Source organism: Phoxinus phoxinus (genome assembly GCF_949152265.1).
Source record: "Phoxinus phoxinus genome assembly, chromosome: 11".
In the NCBI taxonomy this organism is placed as follows: Eukaryota; Metazoa; Chordata; class Actinopteri; order Cypriniformes; family Leuciscidae; genus Phoxinus; species Phoxinus phoxinus.
Window position 1 is genome coordinate 32,046,871 of NC_136886.1, and position 20,111 is coordinate 32,066,981.

A 20,111-nucleotide genomic window follows, 5' to 3' on the forward strand; every position below is an offset into this window, starting at 1 on the left:
CAAAAAGAATCAGAGTCAATGACTCAATGATTGATTCAGAAAAACAGTTGCTGAATTCTGAACCACATTCTTCCATTACTACTATTTCTATTTCTGGCATAGAAAGATGTGGTAAAAGTAGTATGAGTAGTATACATTTCTGTATTCAGCAAGTCACTTGTGTTTTTCCAAAAAAAAATCAGCGTCTTTGAACAAATTTGTTGAATGAATCATTCAGTGACAGTACGTGTGAATCGGAACTGCATACTATATTCTTAATTTTTTTTTTACCATATCTTTATATATTGCATACATATTAAGGGTAGTAGGCTAGTGTGGGATTCCAAATTTAGCATATTTTGTTCCTGGAATGAATTGGTGTGTTTGAACTAATTATCTGAGTAAATGACTCTCATTAAGGCAGCCCTTGTTTCATTGCTCTCGTATACTCTGTTGAGTACTCTTTTTGAAATAATACTTTCTTTGCAAGCTATAAAAAAGTATGTGCTATAGTATGAATGTGCGAGTATGAATGTAAACGTACATTCGCCATGTTGTCATTATCATGTGACCACCAGGATCAGTTGCATCGCTTCACTGTCATTCACAAATCCTCTCCCGTGGCCTCATGGGATAGTAAAGTGTCCATGGTATGCACACAACAGAATCTCCCCAGAAGTAGTAGCTCATCCAGGTATGTTTTGCCTAGTATTTTATGAGTACTGTGAGTTTGGACATGCTTTTTTTGTGTTGCATGCTGTTTTCCTCCTTCTATACAGTAGGGAAGTATGTGATTTCGGATGCAGCAAGTGTGTTTCAGCAAATCAATGGAGTAAATGACTCACTCATAAAGAATCACTTGTTTCGTTTCTCCAGTGTGTTTGAATGAATCGGTTGAGTGAATGATTCAATGACTTATAAAGATAAAGCCACTTCCTTCCATAGATATACATAATAAAGGCTAGATGTCTTACGGCGGAGTCTCGAACGGCATCACCTGGTGGCCATCTTGTCACAGGGAAGCTTTCTGTAAGGTCAGTGATCTGCACGAACACAAATACTCTTTTTTTGCTGAAATCTTGACGGATTTACAAATGGTTTGGTTTCTTACAAACGTTATTAACGTGGCTATAATTCTGGATGCTTGAACATGTTTAAATATATAATATTATAATTATTCATAAATACGCAGTGTCATAACTACATCTCTGACGTTTATAACAAACAAACCCGTTTGAAAATCGGTAGAAAATTTAGCAAGTTATGGTTATTTAAAAAGTACATGCACCATTAAAACAATGTTACGAGTGAGCGAGCCCCCTGTGGCAAGATGGCCGCCGTGTGCTGACGTCGACCTCCATTGGCCAGCAGCGCGGACGAGACATCTAGCCTTTATTATATGATATCTATGCTTCCTTCCACCTACTGGTATAATGATGCACCTGCAGATATAGCCTGAATAACTGAGCATATAAGAATCAGAGAAAAAAAAAACTGCTTCATATTTTAAATTCACTACTGACTAAATGTTTGGGGTTGGTTAATTTTTTATGTTTTTGACTCTTGTGAAATATTATTACAATTTAAAATAACTGTTTCGAATATATATTGTAAAATGTAATTTATTCCTGTGATCAAAGCTGAATTTTCAGTATCATTACTCCAGTCTTCAGTGTCACATGATCCTTCAGAAATCATTGTAATATGATGGTTTGCTGCTCAGCAAACATTTATTATTATCAATGTTGAAAACTGTGCTGCTTAATATTTGTGAAAAACTGATCTTTTTTTATGAATAAGATTTATTTATTTAAATATAGCTTTACAATTGTGTTCACTGCAAACTGTTTGTATACTTAAAAAGATCTGTGTGAAGATTATTCAAAACTTTGTTTTTTTATTCCACAGAGGAAATAACCGTATATGCAGGTTTCTTGTCTTCTCTTCCCTATTTTCATCCCCACTCCCCATCTGTCATTTTTCTCATGTTCCACACACTGTCTAGCTCTCATCTCTTCATCTGTTGTCACATGACCTCTCCAGCCTCTCATTTCCTGCCCTCTCTCATCATCATCATCATCATCATCTGCATGTCTGATGTCAGTTCTGATGTCACATCCTGATGTGACGCTGACCTCAGACTGCAGGACATTCCATCCTATTTCATTCCTCTTTTTGCATATGGTTCGGCATTCTAGCACAGTGCCACCAGATCTGCGGCCGGTGTCTTGTTTAATCAACACTGATGAATATTTGATGGTGTGGTGGTGAGCACAGGGGTGGCCCAGGCCGGTTCTCTCATTATCTACACACACACACACACACACACACACACACACACACACACACACACACAAACACACACACACGCACAGGGCCTTTAAGCCTTGAGCACGAAATTTCAAACTTCCACTAGACTCAAGCTGATGAATATATTCAGTCGTTCATCGCCAGTTCACGCTTATCCAGACGACTCGATGAGTTTGTAGTGGCACAGTGTCGGCCCGTCCTGTCAGATCTTGTTTGGGATATGTTTCATGCATAATGTATCGCATTAGGTCTATCTTTACCTCTGCGTGCAGACATCTGTGATCGATAAGCCATTCATTGGGATAAATGATCAGCTGCCTATTTTTTCCCTTGTAAAGATCGTGGAAGTTTCTATAGAGATGTTTGATGCCGTTCCACAGACTGGTGATTCCACTGCTATGTTAATATCCTCAGTGGCTAAGCAGAATTAAGCAAAACAATTCATTTTTGAAATAAACGTAAAGAAAAGAAGAAAAGGTCCTATATAGAACCTTAAAAGGGTTCTGTCAGGCACTTTAAGGGGTTCCCATCATGGGTTTTAGTTTTAATTAATTGATTGTGTTCATTATTACATCATTAAAGGGCCTATATCTAAGGATTTCCATGTATTAGTGAACAGCTTCTAACAAAACCTAAAAAACGAGACTTTCCCTGATTTCCTAAGTTGTCTAGGAAAGACTGATTTTTATGTGAAGGACTCGGGACGTTTTTGCCGGGAAAATCCAAAGGATGTGACGTTTACGCGCGCTCCTCTCTTCCATTCAATGACGTATGAAACGAATGCTTATAATGTTCAGGATAAAGCAGAAAGAGTAATTTACTGTAGCCTAATGTCAATGTGTCATGCAAAGAAAAGGAAATATAACTATAGTCTCACAAAGCCAGATCGATATACCGGTAGTCTAAAATTTACTTTATAATCAAACTATATTAACAGTGTAATTTTAATTAGGCTATACCTCCTCTGTCGACATTATGCCGATTATTTGCAGAACTTGCGCAAACATTTCCACATCATCGCTATGATCAGAAGTGTTTTTAACTGCTGTTTTCTTCCTCTGTGATTTTGTTGTGTAGCTATTTATTGTTATTGAGGAAAGCGCGCAGGCAGCATATAGCCTTGCCTATTTATATATTCATCTTACATTGTTTTCAGCAGCGTGGACGATTTCTGGATGTTGGTTAACAGTAGGCTATATTGCTGCAAAAGTATTTCCAATTTCTTTTTACTTCTAAGAGAAGAATGAAAAAGAACTTCACCGTGACCGTGACTCGTGAGTATACAATAAGTTGCTGACTGCAGTTCACTTAACGGCCAGCGGTGTCGCTAATAACAAAGGTTTCTGAATTCTACAAATAGACATAATTACATTTTATGAATCAAACAGCTCGTACACAATTTATCACTAGATTTTAAAAATGTAAACATTAAATTAAACGTTATAGCCTACTCGTTAAACGTGATAGTAGCCTATGCGATAATGTAAAACATTTATCCTTATATAGAACCTTTTGGCATAAAGAGTTCTTTCAAATTGAGTCAAGAACCCAAAGAACCCCACTGAAGTGTGTAATGACATACATTTTTAATGGTATTATAAATATGAAAATTAAAGTAATACAATATTAAAGAAATTATTACTCAGTGGACAATCTGACTGAAAAAAAAAAATCTCTTTATGTGATTTTTATGCATTAAGGCATAAACCCAATGCAATGAAACTCAAATATATCTTAATGGAGTTCTCAGTTATGACACATTTGAGCATCAACTTTGTCTCTGATGTTTAAATAAAAAATAGACACAAATAAGACAAATGTTAAGATCGAGTGAGAATATAGAGCTGTATAGAATTAATTTGGATAGATCATTTGTTCTTGGGAGGAGAAATGTTTTCTTACTGAAACTTACTGATTGCAGACATTTGTATCTGGTCAAATCTGTGTTTTAAAACATTGTTGAAATCTCTTTTTTAAAAGCCACATGAAACTGCTGGGGTCTTTTTTATTCAGAATATTCTGAAAAACAGGAGCCTGGGGCAAAAAGTCTCCATTCCTTCTCCATGCATCTCATTGCTGTCTAGGAGAAATCATTGATACATCTTTTTATTTTTTGTTTTAGTTATCTTTTTCACTGCATCATCTGGAAGCGTGGTAGAGAAAAATCAAATCGATTTAGAGATGTATAATAACACTCATCCACAGTTTTCCAACACTTTCTCCACGCTCTCTTTGGCCAATCAAATGGCTTCAAAACTCCATCTGAAGGGCCCATTTGTAAACAGTGTCACCCAGAGCTGGTTTGTAAATATCTCCACGCTTTGGTGAAGAGGGATTGCTGGAACAAACGATGAACTCCAGAGGCAAAATGAGGATAATGATGAGGGGCCAGTGTGTTCAATAGAAGGTCAAAAAGTGCAGGGCCCGGGGCCATGAGAGCGTTAAAGAGACAGGGTGAGAGAAAGCACTTGACATTTATACAGCCCATCATAAAGAAACAGACTGACAGCTACTCTAACAATCCAATGGGAGAGTCGGATCCGCCACGATTCTCACGTGCTTAAAGCTACAGCTGGATATTGTTTGGCAGGAACCTTGCTGGCTCTTTAATTTCTGTCAGTTTGCTCTTGAAGGGAGTATCTGGAGTCGGGCTGTCTGCAGTATTTGATGCGCAGATAAATGCAGAGAGCCGAGCAGGTTTTGATCTGCATAAAGACTTTAACCTCTATTTCCTCTCAGCTGCAGTAAACGCCGTGGGTTTGGAAAGGGGGGGGGGTCAACCTTGCTTATCAAATATTTTTCAACTTAAATGACGGATTTATTAAACAAATAGGTTTTTGGTCTGTCTCTGAACCCCTTGTGATTGAAATACGCCGTTGTGTCAACAGCCCGCCTCCACTCGAGACCGGCGAGATGCTGAAGATCACTGAATAAATACAAGTTGGAAATGAACACAGATCCGGAGGATTCGCTCTCCCAACCCCCTGTTTGACATTTCCGTGCACAGGCCATCCTTCATGGACATTGTTATAACCGACACTGAATTTGCTCTGTGTGCACGTGTTTCCCATAAAACAGGCAGCTTTAGTTGCTAATCGACAAATTACTAATCGCATTGCTTATTAAAATAATAACAATAATAAACAGTTGACATCATAATTTTATCCTAAAGTCATGTAAAATATTATTTTGTTTTATTTAAATGTGTTTAATATTTTAGGTATTAAAATATATATTGGGTTACAATTTATTTTAAGGTGTCCTTGTAACAATGTACTTATAGGGTTAGGGTTAGGGTTTGGTTGAAGGTTAGTTGCATGTAATTATGCATAATTTACTGTTATTACTAACATATGTAACAATGACTGTAAAATAAAGTGTTACCTTTTATTGTAATTTATTCATAGAATAACAAAATACATATATAAATAAAATATAAAAAAGGTACATACTGGCTAAATAGTTTTAAAATTTCCTTAATAAGTGAACATTTAAGGCTGATAAATAATTTCCAAATCTGAGATTAATAGTTTTATTTCAAGTTAGATTTGTTCTGCTCAGTGGGAAAAAACATCAAACAATAATTTTGAAATAAAATAACCTATATATCCAGACGGGTTGATTTTTTTCGGGTAGAACAATTATAATTTCTTTTTATCGAAGGTTAGAATGATACTGACGACTGCTCGTTTAACCGTGTAAATAACCCAGACAACAGAAGAGACCTTTTTTTCTCTCTCTCTCTTTCACATCCATCCACAGAATGTTTCTCTTTTCGCGTTAAATGGGTTAGCCGGTGTTCTTGTTGTTGCTGTTTGTAGCAGCTGAACTTTGAGGGTGGGATGCTGTTGAGTTGTGTTGATGAAGTATCTCTTGATTAATAGATCCATGAGGCAAACCGGCTGACATATGGCTCATGAAGCAGCTGGGATCTGTACCTGCGGCATCCCCTCCGGCCATTAACATATTAGAGGCTTTAGTGCAGGCAGAAAGACAGCAGCAGCCTAGAGCTGTTTGATATAGACTCTCAATAATGCATTACTCTTCAATCTGCGAGGGAGCTGTTCGTGGTGCTGAAATATGGCACGTGCGCTTCTCAATGGAAAAACGTAGTTCGAAGTTTTAAATTAATATAAAAAGGGGTTGCACTTTATTTTACAGTACGTGCACTCTCAGTGGACTTACAGTGTACTCAAGTACTGAGTAGTGTGAGGTAACATTGGTTAAGTTAAGGTTTAGGGGTAGGTTCGGGGTTAGTAAGTGTTATTAATATGTTCATGCGAATCAGGACTGTAAAATAAAGTGCTACCTAAAAAAGGTGTGGGGGGATTAGCGAAATTTTTAAAAAAGCAGTAAAATGAAAATAATGAAATTATAATTACATCTCCGACATCACTGTAAAAAGCAAGCTGCTTTAGCTGACTTATTGTTAAAACAAATAAAAACAAACAAATATATAGGCTATATATTATTTTAGCATATTAGGCTATATTATTTTAATTTAAAAATAAAACATATTATACAATTATTTGTAATTAATGTAGTCAGTCGATTATTTATTTGACTTATAAACGAGTTAATTTTTACCTTGAATACGTTTAAGATTATTTAACACAATATTTTATAGTGTGAGGGAAGAAACGGATTCGATATAAAAATAGCAAATAGCCTAATAAAAATATCACCAGCAATAAAATTACAGAGAATCATTTCTTGGAAAGATTCGTTTGTAGAAATGTTCTATATAAAATAGAAGAAAAAAGACTGGATCTGAGGAGTGCGCGGTGTTGGACGCCAGAAAGTCACTTAAAGCTGAAAATGAATATTTCTCTCGCTTAATATGCTGTCGCGCCAAGAGAGCGTCGAATTGCAAAACGATCCAAAAGCACGACTAGATTGGGAGCCTTTCAGTGCCAGTCAAATCATCCTTTCCCAAAGAAAATGTCCATATACTCACTGCGTTCTTCTGTTCGTTGCCAAAAGCCAAACAGGAGCAATAAATGTTTCTTTCTCCAGCAGCAGCAGCACTGCAGCTGCGACCTGCTTTCATCAAGTGCTTCCCTGAAAAACCCCGATAGCTGTCTGAAAATATTGCATTTTATATCAGCAAAGCGCGATTAATATTGCATCACCTACATATAACATATCTTTTTTAAAGGCAGCAAAATGTAAAGCTCCCCTCCCCTTCCCCCCTGAATTTCTCTTCAATATTACAGTGAGAAAGATCTGCAGTGTCATTTTTTTATTTATTTTTTTGATGAATAAACAAACTTTTGAAATTAGACGCGTTTCTTTAGTGAGGCTGTTTGGAGACGGCCTGCTCTCAGGCTTCATGAAATGTTTATTATCAGATCGGCAGGGTAAAACCCCATCATCTCACCTACAGCCTTCAGGACTGTTTCGAGGAAATAATGCCAAGAGTTTTCGGCTGCTATTAAAAGCGGATATCGAATCGCAGAATTCTATTCAGATGGAGATCTAATGTAATGCTCATGTTACCTCATTTAGCGGACACGTGCATGGCCAAAAATTCCATTTGTTTGACACACTAACACCCCATTAGGGCGCCGATAACAATTACCGAGCTTTTTAATTAGTGTCTTGTTGTATTCCGTTTATTAATTTTCCAAACCACAGAGCATGAATTATTTAATAAACCGTAGTAAGGGTATAGGCATATTCAAATGTGATGCTAAAGGAGAATCATGGCCGAAATCCTGCGACATTTATTAAAAAGTATTATTATTATTATTATTATTATTAGCTATTATTCATTAGACCATTTTGTATCTTTTGTATTTACAATTTTGAAGAAGAAAAAATTAAGGACGTTTTCTCGTTTACGTGAATTTCATTGTAAACAAAAAAACTATTTTCACTGGTCTAACGGAATGCAGAGAAATCCAGATCATGGAAATGAAGAGCAATAAAAATGTATAAATAATGCATGTTTCTGGAGTAATGACTGTATATCAAAGATTTGTGTTGATAAGGAAGCCACTGTAAGACAGAGAAAGAAAGAAAGAAAGAAAGAAAGAAAGAAAGAAAGAAAGAAAGAAAGAAAGAAAGAAAGAAAGAAAGAAAGAAAGAAAGATAGAAAGAAAGAAAGAAAGAAAAGCTATTGGGTCCAGGTTTTGGTTAATATTTAGTTGATTTTTTTGCGCTATTGCATGTTAATTATCTTAATTATGTTTAATTATTATGTTCTATTAAGTTTTAATTATGGCATACAACTTTTAAGTCCATATTTTCGCTTTTTTTCCCCTAATATGTATTTTAAATGTAATTGTGTATATGTATCTATAACTGTGAGTAGGCTATGTGTATATCCCTGATCATTTCCAATCCTAATAAACATTAATATTGTTTCCACATTTACACATTTATGTGTAACAAAATATAAACAATCATACAGTGGCTAAATCTGTCTGCGATGTGTCTGTCTGTGCTATAGAATAAGATACACCCCAATGAAAGCCTCCACTTTGATTTTCCATCGTTTATTGAGAAGATCGCCGGGCCCGGAGCCCTGCAGCTGGATTTGGCTTACAGAATGAGAAGTTTGGATGAGAAGATGGAGAGACAGCAGACTGTTGGACAGGTGCACAGGTATGACAGAGTGATGCGCACGTGGCCGCTGTTTGTAAACATACGTGTGCACAAAATCAAATCATTACAACCTTTTTTTTTTTTTCTCAGGAACAATTAACACGACAAACAACGTTGTGTCTTTATGTGAAAACAGGCATTAAACAGTGACTTACACCATCCACAAAGGTCTACCAGTAGATACTCTATGTAGTGCTTGGTAATTATTATTTTTTTCTTTCAATGCATAGAATGTTTGCACTGCAAACCAAAGTATACAAACCAACGAAATTATATTTCAGGACAATTTTGCTTTGTAAATATAATCATCTTTATCATGCGAGTTAACTAATATCCGCAGAGGAAGAAATCTGATTTGCCAAAACAATAATAAATAGACTAATAAGTAATAAAATAAAATAAAAAAACTGGGAATTCAGTTTTGCACGGTGAGCAAGTGTCATTTGTACGTATATTTATATATATACACAAAAGCATTAGAATATATCTAACCAATCTAAATAACAGTAGATTTCAGTGCAATTTCAACAAATACGAGCGGTGGTTGCCACCTTTATTTAAAAGGGACTCTGTATACTTTTCTTTTCCTGTTCAGTTCTGTATTCATCAGAGCAGACCTTTGAAATACTCGATGTTCATCAGCAAGACTGTGAAAACGGGATCTGCTTTTAACACATTTAATAATCAAAAATATAGCAGTTCCCTGTTACGAATGAATAAGTACACAAATATGCTGAACATAAATAAATAAATACATAAATAAATAAATAGGATAGAATTAAACTATGAGGTAATCCATCAATGGCTATTTTTCGTCATTCAGAATAAACGTCATTGGGGCAACAAAAACAAATGTAGAGTTGAACCGCAGAAAAGTAGTTCGTCTGGATTACCTGTTATTTGCATACTTCACATTCACCAGTACAGTGAAAAGAAACATGAGTTGTGAAAATCAAACGGTACTAATCATGAGCACGCGCGTGAGCCAAAGCGATTTTCCTTGGTCCCCAAAAGTCAGTTTTGTTTTGATGTTTGTTTCCCTACAGAAGTATATATAGTCCATCAGTGAGCCGCGGAAAATTTCAACCTCTTCTGTTTTTGTCTTTGGTTGCAAAACCATACTCGCACCACGTTCTTTTTGAGATCCAATTTCTCAGCTATAGCCGCGATTTTCTCCGAGGACGGCCGAGGCTGGACCGCGAAATACGCCTCCAGAGATCGCTTCTCCGGGGCCGCTATGGAGGTCCGCTTGCGCTTCTTCTCGCTGCCGTTGAAAATGTCGGGTTTGCTCATTTTCTCGCGCTGGGCGCCCTCGGCCTCCTCCAGCCACGCCTGGAGGATGGGTTTGAGCGCGATCATGTTGTTATGCGACAGAGTTAGAGACTCGAAGCGACAAATGGTACTTTGGCTCAGGGAGCCCACGCCTGGGATCTTCAGGTTGGCCAGCGCGCCCCCCACGTCCGCCTGAGTCACCCCGAGTTTGATCCTCCGCTGTTTAAAGCGCTCCGCGAACGCCTCCAGCTCCCTAGGGTCCGTGTCCGAGTCGTTGATGGAGGGCAGTCCGTTGTTGAGGAGTCCCGGCGCGCCCTGGTGCGCACCGCCGTGGTGGCCCGGTAAGAGCCCGTGGTGAGTGAGCGGCGAGTTCATGTTCATAGCAGCCTGGTGGGACAGGTGGGTGAGCCCGTGCATGTGTGAGTGCGGGTGCGGGTGGGCCGACGTGGAGATCAGGCCCCCGCCGCCTCCTCCTCCGCCTCCTCCACCGGCCCCTTCGTGACCGCTGGGCATCAGCGCGAGCGACGGAGAGCTGATGTGCTCCATGAGGTCGGGCGGCTCCAGGTTCTGGTGGTGATGGTGGTGGTGGTGATGGTGGTGGTGGGCGAGTGGCACGGTGGAGGTTGACGAGCATGGCACGGTGTTCATCGTGTGGTACGTGGCGTCGGGCTTGAACGGGTGACTCTTACCCTGGGACACGGCCATGTCCACGGCCGCCAGAGCTTCGGCGCGGGCCAGGAGCGTCTCATCCAGACTGGCGAAGATGTTGCTTTGTAGCTGGAGGAGTCGGAGGGAGAGAGAGAGAGCGAGAAAAACAGAGAAACAGAAAGAAAGTGGAGATGTCAGCTGGGGAATAGTGTCAACACATAACACAGAGAGAATATTCCTTTTAAGAGGCTTCCAGTCATAAAAATTAATACAAAAAAAGGCTGAAGCCTGAGCCTTCAGTGAGCATGCCTTCAGAAAAGATCACAGGCGTGCGGATGATTGCTGTGGAATACATGAAAAAAACATTAAGGCAGAATATGCGCCTCCAGCGCTCCTCCTCGCGCGCAGAGGAGAAGAACGCAGGAGAAAAGCAGAAGTTTGGAGCTCGTTTACCTGTGGAGTCTGCAGACAGGCTCTCCTGATCGCCTCCGAGCTCGAGTGCAGAGATGTGTACTTGTGCTCAGGTAAGCTGGGATGCATGGCGAAATGCGCCTGTTTGCTGTTCATGGACATCATGTTTGCGCTAGATCCGGGTTTGATAAAGTGCACGAAAGGAGGATAAAACCCAAAGCGAGAGAGGCCAGGTCCTCCCGCCTCCTCTTCTGGCGTCGGGCGGATGCGGTAGCGCTCGGCTGCTGATGGTACAGAGAAGATGCCCGCAGTGTGTGTGTGTGCGTCTCTGTTTGGCTCTGCTGTGTGTGGATGAGGAGCGCTCTTACACCTGAGTCCCTCACATCTCGTCCGGCAGCCTCGCCTATTCTCGCGAGACGAGCGCGATTGACTCTCTTCTCCTCCTCTCCTCTCATCTCATCGCGCCTCTTCTCGTCTCATGTCCTCCTCGAACTGTAAATCGGCCTAATGACGGAGAGGGGGGCTTCCATACCTGTGGATTCCGTGCGCATGCGTGATGCCTTCACTGATTTAGAATGTTGCTTTAAACGGTAACAGTGTAACCGCTAACACTCGATATGCAAATGAGGGCTGACTGTGTAAATGTCTGAATAATAGTTTTTTTTTTTTAAATAAATGTTTAAAGCTTATTATGTAAAAATAGATCCAAACTAATCAGGCACTTTTAAGTTGGGCATACATTTTTTTTAAAATAAATAATATAAAAATGTTTATAATAAGCATTTATTTTAATGAATGAAATATAAGCAAATAGAAACATGAAATATATAGTTTAACTGCGAAATAATGTAGTTAATTTTATTTGAATTAATCGTTTGCAAAATTAAAATGCATCCATAAATTGGAACCATTGTTGATTCCGTAGCTATTCGTTTATTTATGTTTCATGAGAATTTGCAAACGAATATTTTTATTTAGCTAATGTTTATGGTTGCACCGCGTTGATTCATTAAGCAACTCTATATATCGGATAAGATAAAGGGAAAAAAGAAAAACGAATTAATTGCATAATATAAATATTATATTATGTATTTATATAACGAAAATCGTTTCAGACGTTTTATACATAAATATTCATACATTACAAATGACGTCAACAGAAATTCGCAGACATCAAAATATAATCTGTATTTATATTAGATATATATTGTATTTGAATATTGAAATTTCGCTCACGTTAACGCGTCATGGTGGCATTGCCTTGATTGATTACGCAACTTTAACTATCATGTATATTTCACTAAACTCTAATCACTGCATGAATTTTTAATCGCCCAGCGCTTTTAGTTGGAGCTAATGAAGTGTTAATTCACTAGCATTAATTAATTCTTTAAAAGACTGTGAAAGAGCTGGGTAGTAAATGGATTTGTTTAGTATTCTGGTGATGACACGTGAAATAATTCAGCACTGAACACAGAAAGACTGTGTTTGCGTGCACTATTGCTAAAATTACGACGTTTACTGTTGGTGTCATAACACTAAATCAAAGGTTTTAAAAATGTGAAAATGTAACTATTAGGCATACAAACGTTTTTTATTTAGATAACACCCAGGAACAAAAAACATTTATGAAAATATCTGGAAAATAGAAAATGACTTAATATTTTCAGACTGTATGCACGAATAGCATTTATTGATTTCACAGTTTAAATACAGATTTATTCAGAAGGCCAGGTCATTTCGTACAACCACGAAAAGCATTGAAATTTGATAGAAAAATATATGTTAAATTTCAAGAGAAAAGTGTAATGGTAACACCTAATCCCCTCAGGATCCTGAAATAGTTTTTATATCATACAGTAACATGATCCAGCGCACACTGCTGTCATCATTAGGAACAGTGAGGCAAATTTGTAATAAAAGCCCTGATGGAACAGAAATGTTGTTCTCCTGAAAAGTCATTGAAATCATGCTGGAAGTGGAAGATCATGCTGTAAAATACTTGAAATGTTTCTGCTTCTACTTTAGTTTGGAGAGTTTGGAGGGGCTGGAGATGGACAACCCTGTGGGACACTTGCGTTTGGTGGGCTGGCCGGGATTTTCCACCGTATCTCCAGCTCTGTCACTGACCTCAACATCACAATGGGTGGTCTCCTGTGTCAAAGATGTGGTTTGGTCCTCTCCTGCTGTTCCAGGATCAGCCAAGAGGTTGCTACAGAAATCCAGTTCTGGTATTTGGGTGGCATCAAAGTCTGGAGAGCGTGAGGATGAGGATGATGCCAGGGGAAGCTGAGAGACCTGACTGTTGGAGCTCTCACCCTCAGCCATCATAGAGTCCAGCTCAGAGATCTTGTCCAGGTACGCTGCATCCATACAAGCCTCACTGTTTCCCGTAGGGTCCTCGGACGGCTCCAACTTCTCTCTGTTTTCATCCAGACGGGGCAGCTCAGGTCCGCAGTCCATCCAGCCTCCACACAAGACCTCTCTGTCTGAATTCACAGCGGTCTTCTGACTGAAAGGAGCGCCTTTGTTGCCTTGGAAGGATTCTGGGCTTTGGCTGATTGAGGAAGAGCTGGCTGGGCCCTGGCAATCATCAAAACTCAGTCTTCTCAGGTAAGTGAGAGGTTTGAGACCTAACTTTCGGTCACTACACACCACAGGACTCTTCAAGCTCAGAGATCTGAGAGCCGAGGAGGGTGTAGAGGGAACCGTAACATCTTTGAGTCCATCCTTCTGTGGACTCAAGGTCCCTCCTAGAAAACACGCATCAGATGTAGTCAGTAGGTGCCCGTGGTTGTTGGGAAGCTCTGAACACTTTCGGTCCAGGTCTGTACAAACAGAAGTTTCCTCCATTTCACTCAGGCTCCTTCGCATCAGGGCAATCCTTTCAATCCCTCCGTTTTGAGTCCCTCCAGAGGCAGCGTTTGAACAAACGCCTTCTTCAGACTGAGGCTCATCCCTCTGGTTCTGGGCTTCAAGCTCTTCGATGTATTTATCGCTGCGCTCCAGAGCTCTTTTCAGCTGGGCCACGTCCCGCTCATACTGATGAATTTTAGCCTCGAGAGCTGCGACTGTATATCGGCCAAACCTCAATGTAAAACACAGACAAACCACAAATAAAATCAATTTTGAAAGGTCTGAGTTACTAATACTGGGCAAGTATCCATAAATATATAAAATGAATAATTTATTTGTTGTTGTCAATGTTTAATCTAACTCAAAATGCAAGTCAGTACACTTTACCAACATTGTATAATGAACATTGTGCTTACTTTTGAGGAGATCTGCTGTCCACTTCTGCTTTCAAGTGCATATTTTCCTGGATTAGGTCAAAATTTTGGGACCGCAGAGTTTTGTTAGCCTGAGGGAAAGAAGCATGTTTCTTTCAGAATAGTTGCTTTTTTTTTTAAGCACATAAGACAAATAACACCCTTTCCCATATTTCCAATGGTCAGTGAAATTCATCTAGAATACAGAGAAAAGCTGGGACATACATATATATATATATATGCTCTAGATGTGGACTAAGCACCAAGCCATTGCAACCATATCTCTTTACTGTAATATGATATGAATGATAAGGGTTTTTCAACAACTGATACCAATTGCTGATGTTTAGAGAGTAGCCCAAATAATGCCAAAATATGTATAAAATAGTTTGATGATAGCAAATGAGACTTCTCACATTAAAAAATAATAATAATTTGACATGTTTCCTCAGAATGTACAACAAAATATTTGAAAACAGAAAATTATTATCCACTGATAAGAGAACAACACTACAACTTCAGTTTAAATGACTAAGTGAGCACAGTCAATGCAGAATATCTCAAGACAGCTAAATTATGGGGCGATATTTTTATGTTTTTGGCCAGGGTCTAATCTTTTTTTTTTTTTTTTTTTTTTTTACAATCCCATTCATACTTCCTTCAGCTTTTCGAGGTCCTGTTTGACATTCCTGTAGAGGTCATTGGCAGCTCTCAGCTTATTGGCCGACTCCTCCAGAGCGCTCGGGTCAACAGTACTGCTTTCGCTCTGAGGAACCAAGACCGTGCTCGGTTCCAGAGCGGTCTTAAGTTGCATCTCAAGGCTCAGGTTTTTGCTTTTCAAGTCCTCGTTCTCTTTCAAGAGGGCTTCGATTTCATCCTGTAAGACAGATGATTCATAAGCTCTGGCTTTCGTTGCATAGCTAGGTATATTTTACACTGCCTGGTCAAAAAAAAAGTGGATTTAAATAGTCAAATGCTTAAGAGTCTATGATTGGATCAGTGATTAATATGTTTCTAGCATGTTAGTGTTTGGCAACAGTTCTTGAGTAGATTTTCATTTCTTAAACAAACATGTAGGAAGACACGTCATGGTCATATTCCAGGATGACAATGTCAAGATTCATCAGGCTCAAATTGTGAAAGAATGTTTGGGAGGAGCAGGAAGATTTTCACACATGAATCGGCTCATCTGAGTCCAGAGCTTAAACTCATTGAAAGTCTTTGTGGTGTTCTGGAGGAGACTTTACAGAGTGCTGGACTCTTGCATCGTCAATGCAAGATCTTGACAAAAAATGTATGCACCATTTGATGGAAATGAATGTTGTGATGTTATTTCCATCAAGAGGTGCATTGCATTGTCATTCTGGAATATGGCCATGGTGTGTCTTCATACATGGTTGTCTAAGAAATGAAAAGCTACACACTCCATCAGTTAGGGTTAGAAGAACGGTTGCCAAACACTAATATGCTAGAAACATAATATTCACTGCAACAATGAATCATAGACTCTAAAGCATTTAAATCCAAACAACAAAAATTTTTGGTTGGGCAGTGTATTAAAATGTGTTGAAGATCACATAAAATCCAATTTGGAGTCTAGAGGCTTATCAGTTTACTGCACTGATTTTGGAGGGAAACCGATTGATTGACTGGTGACCGGAATTCCACAGGATCGGCGGGTCAGTCTGACATATGTCTATTTCATGCCGGTCAAATGCACTCGGGCGCCGCATGATTAACATTGTGCAACATCAACTTCACACGTGCACACAGAACGCACATATAGGAAACCTCGTGAATTACGGCCGGGAGCAGGAGCAGCGCATGAGAGTCGCGTGTGAAGAGCGGGTTTCGGCACCGAGTCTATTCTTGCTGTGCTGCTCACGCTCAATTAAAGTGAAAGCACACTTTTGATGGACAAAATAAATATGATTTCACACAAAAAGTGCCCAATATGCACAGAATTTGCATGTCTAGTGTGTTTTAACAAGAACTGGAGAAGGTTATGTCAGAAAAGAAAATGAAGACTCAAACATTTACCCACTTAAACTTGTTTTTATTATTGAGTTTTAGTAAAAGTATATGGTGTTTTATAAAAAAAAAATGTGAAAAAAAATTTGTGTATGCTGTAAAGTGGTTAGAAAAAAATGTAATCGGAATCGGCTAAAATCGGTATCGGCAGGTCAAACTCAATGAAAAATCGGAATCGGCCAAGAAAATTGTAATCGGTGCATCTCTGTGAAACTTCAATACAGGAAAGAAATGTGTATTTATCAAACCATTTCATTGGGTCTTTGAGAAAAAATACCTCATATTCTCGCAAAAGCAGCTCCCCTCGAGTCTTTCGGAGGCGTCTCTTCACAGAAGAGCCCTCATTGGATTCACTGTCAGTTGTGGCTCCTAAACACACACACACACACACGAGAAAGAAAGAGAGATAATTAATCACACTCATCCAACCTAAAACAAACAAAGTTCTATAGTATTACATATTACATTCACATTACATTGAAAAAATAACAAGCTATGATTGTGAGGTCTCATTACCAATGATTTCTCTGCAGGGGTTTTCTGGAGTGATGGCCACTCGACAGGTGGGACATTGACTGCTCTTCTCCAGCCAAACGTTGATGCAGTTGGAGCAGAACACATGGTTGTTGCAACAAATGACCGGCTGACGCACCTTTGAGGTGTAGATCAGAGCAAACCAAAAGGTAAATGCAACATCATGACTGTTAACATTTGAGGGATAGTTCAACCTAAAATTAACTAATTCAAATTCTGTCATCACTTACTCACCCTCAAGTTGTTCCAAACCTGTATGGATTTCTTTCTTCTGCTGAACACAAAAGAAGATATTTTGAAGAGTATGGGTAACCAAACAGTTGATGGGACCCATTGACCTCCATAGTATGGAGAGAGAAAAATACTAAGGAAGTCAATGCTGCCCATTAATTAATACAGGTTTGGAACAACTTGAGGGTGAGTAAATGATGACAGAATTTTCATCTTTTGGGTGAACTATCCCTTTAACATTCCAGCTTATCTGGTGCATTTTATCTGACATCACCCTCTGTGCTTGTTTCGGGTATTCTTTGCTTCAGTGTTCAGGTGAGTGCTGGAATGGTCGTTTTTGTTCATTTGTGTTTTGGGAGAAAACTAAATCAGAAGGGACCCGTGGTGCTCTACTGTAATAAAACTATCGCTGTTTTGAGTTAGAGAAACGTTATTATCTTTACATGCACGTATTTTACACAGTATCTTCACTGAGATATGATCAAATAACTGTGTATTACATTAAAGTTGTTTTAATTTAAAGAGCGAGATGCATCAACAATCAACAAACATGAAGTTCACGCGCGCACTGCACGACTTTGTGTTCAACTCTTGCCGTATTTAAACTAAGTGCATTAAAGGTGTTACCTTTCCGAGGCAAATCTGGCAGGATATCGGCAAAGTCAATGAAAGAGTGACGTTTTGAAAACTTTGCGCCATGATTTAGTCTTCAGAGATTAGAAACATGATCCAAAACTCCCTCCAACAGAAACAAAGTAACTAGCAGCACACGCGACTACGGCAAGCGCAGAGTACTAAACTACAGCGAAACGCGTCTGCCTCCGACTAGTAGCCTACTGTACATTCTCACTGTGGTGAGTAGCCTAGTGTTAAACGATTGTGGTTATTAATGCTTTTATAAAGCAACGTTTTGTATTTATAGAATTTATGGTCTCTCCACTAATTCCTCCGTATCTAGCAGCCTATATCATATTTACTGCTAAAAATAATCTTGATGTATTCATTCAGTTACCAACAGCAACAAACAATACTGCGTTCACGAATCACGCAATGTCGTAATTACGGTAGTTTCGAGATGACAACACGTGACGTTCTACTCAGAGCTGTTCACGTCCTCTGACTGTGAATTATGCATTTCAAAAAGCTGTATTTACTAGTTCTACGCGGACGTGAACGCTTTTTACAAGTTGGAATCTCGATCTCGTAATTACGGTAATTACGAAATGGCGTGCACCTAAAATAACATATTTTTTAATGATAAAAACATTATTAGTAGATAATAATAATATGGTTGTTGTGGTTGTGCATTATTATAACCTGCACTTATTATAGACAGTCTGTGCTTAATGTTTTATTTCTGGTCTTTTATGATAACAATGTGATTATTGCTGCAGGTAGACCACCTTTGTCAGTGTAGCCTAGGGTCTAGGCAAACATAATAGTTTATGTAGTCATGTATTGGAGGATATACTTTTTTTGTATATGGCCTGAACAAATACTTGAATAAATTGTATCTTAAATCACAGCCTGATATCTGAGTGATCAGGTTGCTGTCCATCTCAAATGTGTTTTTAAGGGCATTAACATTTGGTATTTTCACAATAAGATCACTACTTGATCAAAATATACAAAAACAAAATCTATAGAGTGACCACATGTCTTAATAGCAAATAAAAGCCAATCTGTGTACATTTTTACTACTCAAAATGCTCCTCTGTCCCTCCTGGTCTGCTCTTTACGTCGGCTCTTTGTTTCAAGAGTTTTATTACAACAGTGTAAACCGTTTTATTCAATCTCATAATTCATTGGTCATCGCCAAATGATGGCTTTATTATCCCATAATGACAGACCCAGTGGCTGAGCGCTTGTGAGATAACTTCATTAGCATCGAACTGATGCAAAACAATGTTGTACATTGATTGCATCAAGCGGACTATTGGTGCTGCGACTACATTACTGTCATTTGTTGCAGGTCTGTCATGTCAACACAGCCCATGGAGACTTCACTTTGTCTAGACTATGAGTAGTCAAACTGTACGCCAGTAGGTCTGAAACTCAGATTTAGACATCTGCATGTCGAATCATTCCTGGAGAGAGAGTTTGCACACACTTGGAAGCAAAGACCAAACTGCTGAGCACGCCCTTACATAATAACATAAATTTGCCTTGTTTTCTTATTTTTACAGAACCACCTCCCCCTTTTGTCTCTCCTGTCAGTGAGATCAGCATCTCAGAAATACACACAAAAATCGCTGCCTACTCACTTCATCGTTCGTAAGTGGAACAAGAGCTGTGTCAACAAGAGATGTCCATTTCATCACAAGTCTCCAGTGAAATGATTCATCCAGAGCAGTTGGATGACACATAAGTCTGCAAAAAGGCCCATTCGGAGATGGCGTTGTTAATAGAGAGGTATGGGTTGATTTGATTTGCTGAGGACTCATTTATTATATTATACACTACTGTTCAAAAGTTTGAGGTCAGTGCATTTGTTTTGCATTTTGGAAGTATTTTATGCTCTCTAAGGTTGCATTTATTTGATCAATAATACAGTAAAAGCAGTAATATTGTAAAAAATTATTACAATTTGAAATAACTTCTTTCTATTGTAATATATTTAAAAATGTAATTCATTCCTGTGATCAAAACTGCATTTTCAGCATCATTACTCCAGTCTTCAGTGTCACATGATCTTTCAGAAATCATTCTAATATGATGATTTGCTGCTCAAGAAACTGTACTTATTATTGTCAACATTGAAAACAGATGATACATCTTTTTAGGTTGCTTTTATGATAATAAAGCTTGAAAGAACAG

General features: G+C 38.7%; 2 protein-coding genes across 2 annotated transcripts; both read right to left on the minus strand.

The window, feature by feature from the left end:
* Window positions 1–8,761: 8,761 nt before the first annotated feature.
* On the minus strand, window positions 8,762–11,712 carry pou4f1 (POU class 4 homeobox 1). The gene is made up of 2 exons (XM_079628559.1): window positions 11,272–11,712; window positions 8,762–10,947 (listed from the first exon to the last, which is right to left on the minus strand). The coding sequence occupies exons 1-2, from the start codon at window positions 11,392–11,394 to the stop codon at window positions 9,961–9,963; spliced, it is 1,110 nt and encodes a 369-aa protein (XP_079484685.1). The 5' UTR covers window positions 11,395–11,712; the 3' UTR covers window positions 8,762–9,960.
* Window positions 11,713–12,905: 1,193 nt separating this feature from the next.
* On the minus strand, window positions 12,906–18,418 carry obi1 (ORC ubiquitin ligase 1). Its single transcript, XM_079628564.1, has 6 exons — window positions 17,922–18,418; window positions 17,046–17,181; window positions 16,807–16,898; window positions 15,154–15,375; window positions 14,502–14,590; window positions 12,906–14,317 (listed from the first exon to the last, which is right to left on the minus strand). Exons 1-6 carry the CDS (start codon window positions 17,991–17,993, stop codon window positions 13,249–13,251), a joined length of 1,680 nt encoding a protein of 559 aa, XP_079484690.1. The 5' UTR covers window positions 17,994–18,418; the 3' UTR covers window positions 12,906–13,248.
* Window positions 18,419–20,111: the final 1,693 nt, after the last annotated feature.